This window comes from Vigna angularis, chromosome 1, assembly GCF_016808095.1.
Source record: "Vigna angularis cultivar LongXiaoDou No.4 chromosome 1, ASM1680809v1, whole genome shotgun sequence".
Taxonomy (NCBI): Eukaryota; Viridiplantae; Streptophyta; class Magnoliopsida; order Fabales; family Fabaceae; genus Vigna; species Vigna angularis.
Genome location: NC_068970.1, coordinates 10,508,167 through 10,511,967, shown reverse-complemented (window position 1 = coordinate 10,511,967; position 3,801 = coordinate 10,508,167). Strand labels below are relative to the sequence as shown.

The 3,801-nt window shown below is 35.7% G+C and overlaps 1 protein-coding gene across 1 annotated transcript; it reads right to left on the bottom strand.

Moving 5' to 3' along the window:
* Window positions 1–394: 394 nt before the first annotated feature.
* LOC108334303 (blue copper protein) lies at window positions 395–1,961 on the bottom strand. The gene is made up of 3 exons (XM_017570073.2): window positions 1,674–1,961; window positions 1,080–1,556; window positions 395–983 (listed from the first exon to the last, which is right to left on the bottom strand). The coding sequence occupies exons 1-3, from the start codon at window positions 1,846–1,848 to the stop codon at window positions 604–606; spliced, it is 1,032 nt and encodes a 343-aa protein (XP_017425562.1). The 5' UTR covers window positions 1,849–1,961; the 3' UTR covers window positions 395–603.
* Window positions 1,962–3,801: the final 1,840 nt, after the last annotated feature.

Genomic DNA, 3,801 nt, shown 5'->3' with positions numbered 1-3,801 from the left:
TTAATATTACATCAATCAGATTTTAGATTAATTCTTACATATTAAATAGTTTTACCTTAAAATTCTCTCAAAATCTATTCTATGTATTCTATCACTTTCCTGCGTTTATTCAAATGAACAAATATTGGATGATTTTGGGGTTCGAAAGACCGCAATACAATCGTTATGACTTCCGGACGTCACGCTTTCTTTGTTTTCAACTTTAATTTAATTTTCAGAGAGAGTAAGTCATCAACCTTCTCCTAATTCAATAATCAAAACCAATTTTGCCACCAAACAAAAGATTGACAGCGAAAGGCGTCGCAGACAGATGTGACACATGTGTTCAACATTCAAATAAAAAAATAAAAAAAAAATATATTTGTATACATATATATATATATATATATATATATATATAGGAATATCCAATTTAAATTTCCATATATAGTACAAGAAACAGGAAAGAAAGAAAGAAAAAAAAAACAAAACTGTAGCGGATGAAGGGAAAGCTAAATTTATTTGTTATCCTAAAAAAAATAAAAATAAAAAAGTGAATTCATGAAACACAGAATGATAATAATCGCAAGTTCCAAACACACTCCTGGCTATAATCTCATGTCTCTAATAGAAGAAAGCCGCTGCAAGTGAAAGAAGGGTGGCAGAAACTCCAACGAGTCCGAGAGATGCAGCTCCGGAGTTCTGTGGGGGAGGGGCGAGAGAGCCTGAGGGAGAAGGGGTGGAAGGGTTGGTGGAGGGAGAAGAGGGGGAAGGAGGGGTAGCGCTGCTGCCGCTGCCGCTTCCGGTGACATTGATGGCGAGTTTTTGACCTCCTAGACAGTGCCCTGGAACTCCACAGATGAAGTAGTGAGCACCGGTTTTGTTCAGGGTGACTCTCGCGGGTGGAGTGGTGTAAGTGGCAAGAGGAGAGGTTGAGTTGCAAGAATCATAATCCTCCTTTGTCAATTCTTCTACGTTGTGTGCGTTAGATTGGTAGTTGAACTCTGCAAAACACAAACAATAGATGTTTTGTCGTTAGTTGTTTGATCAAGTATGGATGAGACATAATCTCTTAAAATTAATTATGGATGTTGGGTTACCTAGTACGTCTCCAACCCTGAAGGTCTTGCCAGAGGCCCAGGATGTGTAAGCTTCAGCACCGTTAGTGGGAACGGTCCAGCCCAAGTTGTCTCCAACAGTGAAAGTGACTGGTCCGGCGGATGGGCCTGGAGCAGGGGCCGGGACAGTGCTTGGTGCTGGTGCTGGTTCTGGCACAGTGCTTGGTGCTTGTGTTGGTGTGGGGACGGGGCTAGCCGTGGGTGGAGAGCCACTCCTACTGGGTTGAGGGGCAGGGGAAGGAGTGGCAGAAGCCCTGTTAACAACGTTAACGGTCAATTTCTGACCGAGGGAACAGTGTGATCCAAAGGTGCAAATGTAATATTGTTCCCCTGTCTCGTTCAGCGTCACCGTCGCCGGACCAGAGAGAAGGGTGAAGATGGTGCTCGCACCGTTGCATGCGTCGTAAGCTGATTTCGTAACCTTAGCCACGTCGTGTTGACCGTTGGTAAAGTTAAACACTGCAAAATTCATCGATTAAAAAAATTCTTAGTTGTAACCCACACCGATGCATACATTTGTAATTTTAATAACACATAATAAATTAATTAATTGGAAGATTTTGGAGATTAACGTACCGAGAGTGTCACCTACGACGAAGGTTTTGCCGGAAGCCCAGGCGGTGTAGAATGCAGCACCACCGGAAGGGATGGTCCAGCCGGTTGAATCACCCACGACGTGTCTGGTCTGTGCAGCGGAGCCATGAAGCAGGGTGGCTACTGCAAATAACACAAGAAAGAAGCTTCTCGCCATAGATACGTGTTCTTGGTGGTAAGTCGCCCCTTTTTGTTTCTGGACAAGATCTCTGTGTGTTGTTCTTTTCTCCTTCTTTCTCTTGTTCTCCGTCAATGAACTTTTGATGTCGAATGCCAGTGTCTTGGTTGGTATTTATAGAGTAAGGGTAAATCAGTCGTTACTGAGATGACGCGTATAATTATTTTTAAAGATTATTTTTAAGATATAATCAGATTATTTAAGATAATATATAATCTGTTAGAAAGATGACATTTCACTAAAAATATTATATAAAATGATAAGCAGTATATTAAAAAAATTATTTAAGATATAAGTAGATTATTTAGAATGATATATAGTTTGTTAAAAACATCATATATAAGATAATGGACGGTCTATTAAAAAAATTATTTAAGAAAAGAGATTTTTTAAGATATAATTAGATTATTTAAGTTGATATATAGTCTGTTAAAAAGATGATATTTCACTAAAAATATTATATAAAATGATAAACAGTAGATTAAAAAAATTATTTAAGATATAAGTAGATTATTTATAATGATATATAGTTTGTTAAAAACATGATATATAAGATAACGGACAACAGTGTATAAGAAAAATGATTTGAGATAAGAGATTATACGTATTAGGTGTAGATTAATTGTTTTTGAAACGAGATATATTATCGTTTTTAATAAAAGATAAGAAGTTAATTTTGATAAGTTTTTAAGGGAAAGGGTTAATAAAAGTATTAAGATAAATGATTGGGTTAATAAATTGATTGAGTTAGTTAGGTGAAGAAAATTGGCGTGATGAGGCAAAGTTGGAGCCTGCCGAGATTTGAGACTTAGACAAAATTTAGAGCGATAGCCGCGTGAACTGAAACAGATCTCACCAAATCAATTTGACTTGTAGCGTTTACCAGTCTCCGGTTACTGTATGTACGCGAGCCATGGACATGGGCTCAATATCTTATTATCTCAACATTGTTTTATTGTTTTGGTTCTTGGTTGCGATGAAGTTGTAAAGTTGAATTATTTTTGGTAAGGAACAGTGAAAAAAACACAAGTTTATGGCCCACTTGTGTGGGAACATGACAAAGAAGGGTGGTGGAGAAGTTGGATGGAAAATTCCACTTTCCATGGAGAATGAGAACTGGTCAACGTTCATGATTTGGTAATTCTGACTATCTTCGAAGGACAGCACACTGCACAGACTTTCAAACATACCAAATGCCGTGCTGTTCTTGTTTTGTACGATGTGGACAATGTGATTGCACCTATTTTCCTCCGAGTCAAAATACCGTTCACTTTTTCTTAATAAACATTCACTTATATATTAAAAAAATTAAACTTTAAGAAATACTTCGTCCATCGTTTTAATTTCTCTCTTACATACTTCTTGTGTGACATGCTTACTGTTAGTTCTAACTTTTGTCTTTTTACAGTTCCACTCATCGAAGTTAAACATTGGAGTGTGTTTATTTCAATAATCAGAAGAACGTTCCTTAAAATACATGATAATTTAACATTTTTATGTTTCTTACAAACTAATAATGCCGGGAATTGTCGATTTCTGAAAAAACTTAGAGCTTCTGTTCTTACTTTGTTTCCCTATTTGTAGGATGAATATCATTTGTAATAGTGTAAGGAGTCATTTTTCAACGAAGATGAAACTTTTAGTTTCGTTTACTTTCTATTTAAATCGTTTATATTTTATAAACCTTTCAAAAAATAGCTACATTAAACTAATTCTTATGTAGAATGTGATTACTTTTTTCTAAAAGTTAGTGATTTCAAACTCAGAAGATATTAATGTCTTAATACGAAATATGTTAAACATAATATTATTAAAGTCAAACAAATATTTTAACCAAAAAAATAAAAATATCTTAAATTAAAGTCATTAATATTTTTACGTCTTGTTCTATACCGGTTTTAAAGGTTTTATTTGTAATTGTTCATTATAGAT

Bases quoted from the DNA above. Each gene is read 5' to 3' on its own strand.
- LOC108334303 (XM_017570073.2), bottom strand. From the start codon at position 1,848: ATGGCGAGAAGCTTCTTTCTTGTGTTATTTGCAGTAGCCACCCTGCTT. The intron at 1,557-1,673 runs GTACGTTAATCT...TGAATTTTGCAG, and splicing joins CGTCGTAGGTGACACTCTCG to TGTTTAACTTTACCAACGGT. The intron at 984-1,079 runs GTAACCCAACAT...TGTGTTTTGCAG, and splicing joins CAGGGTTGGAGACGTACTAG to AGTTCAACTACCAATCTAAC.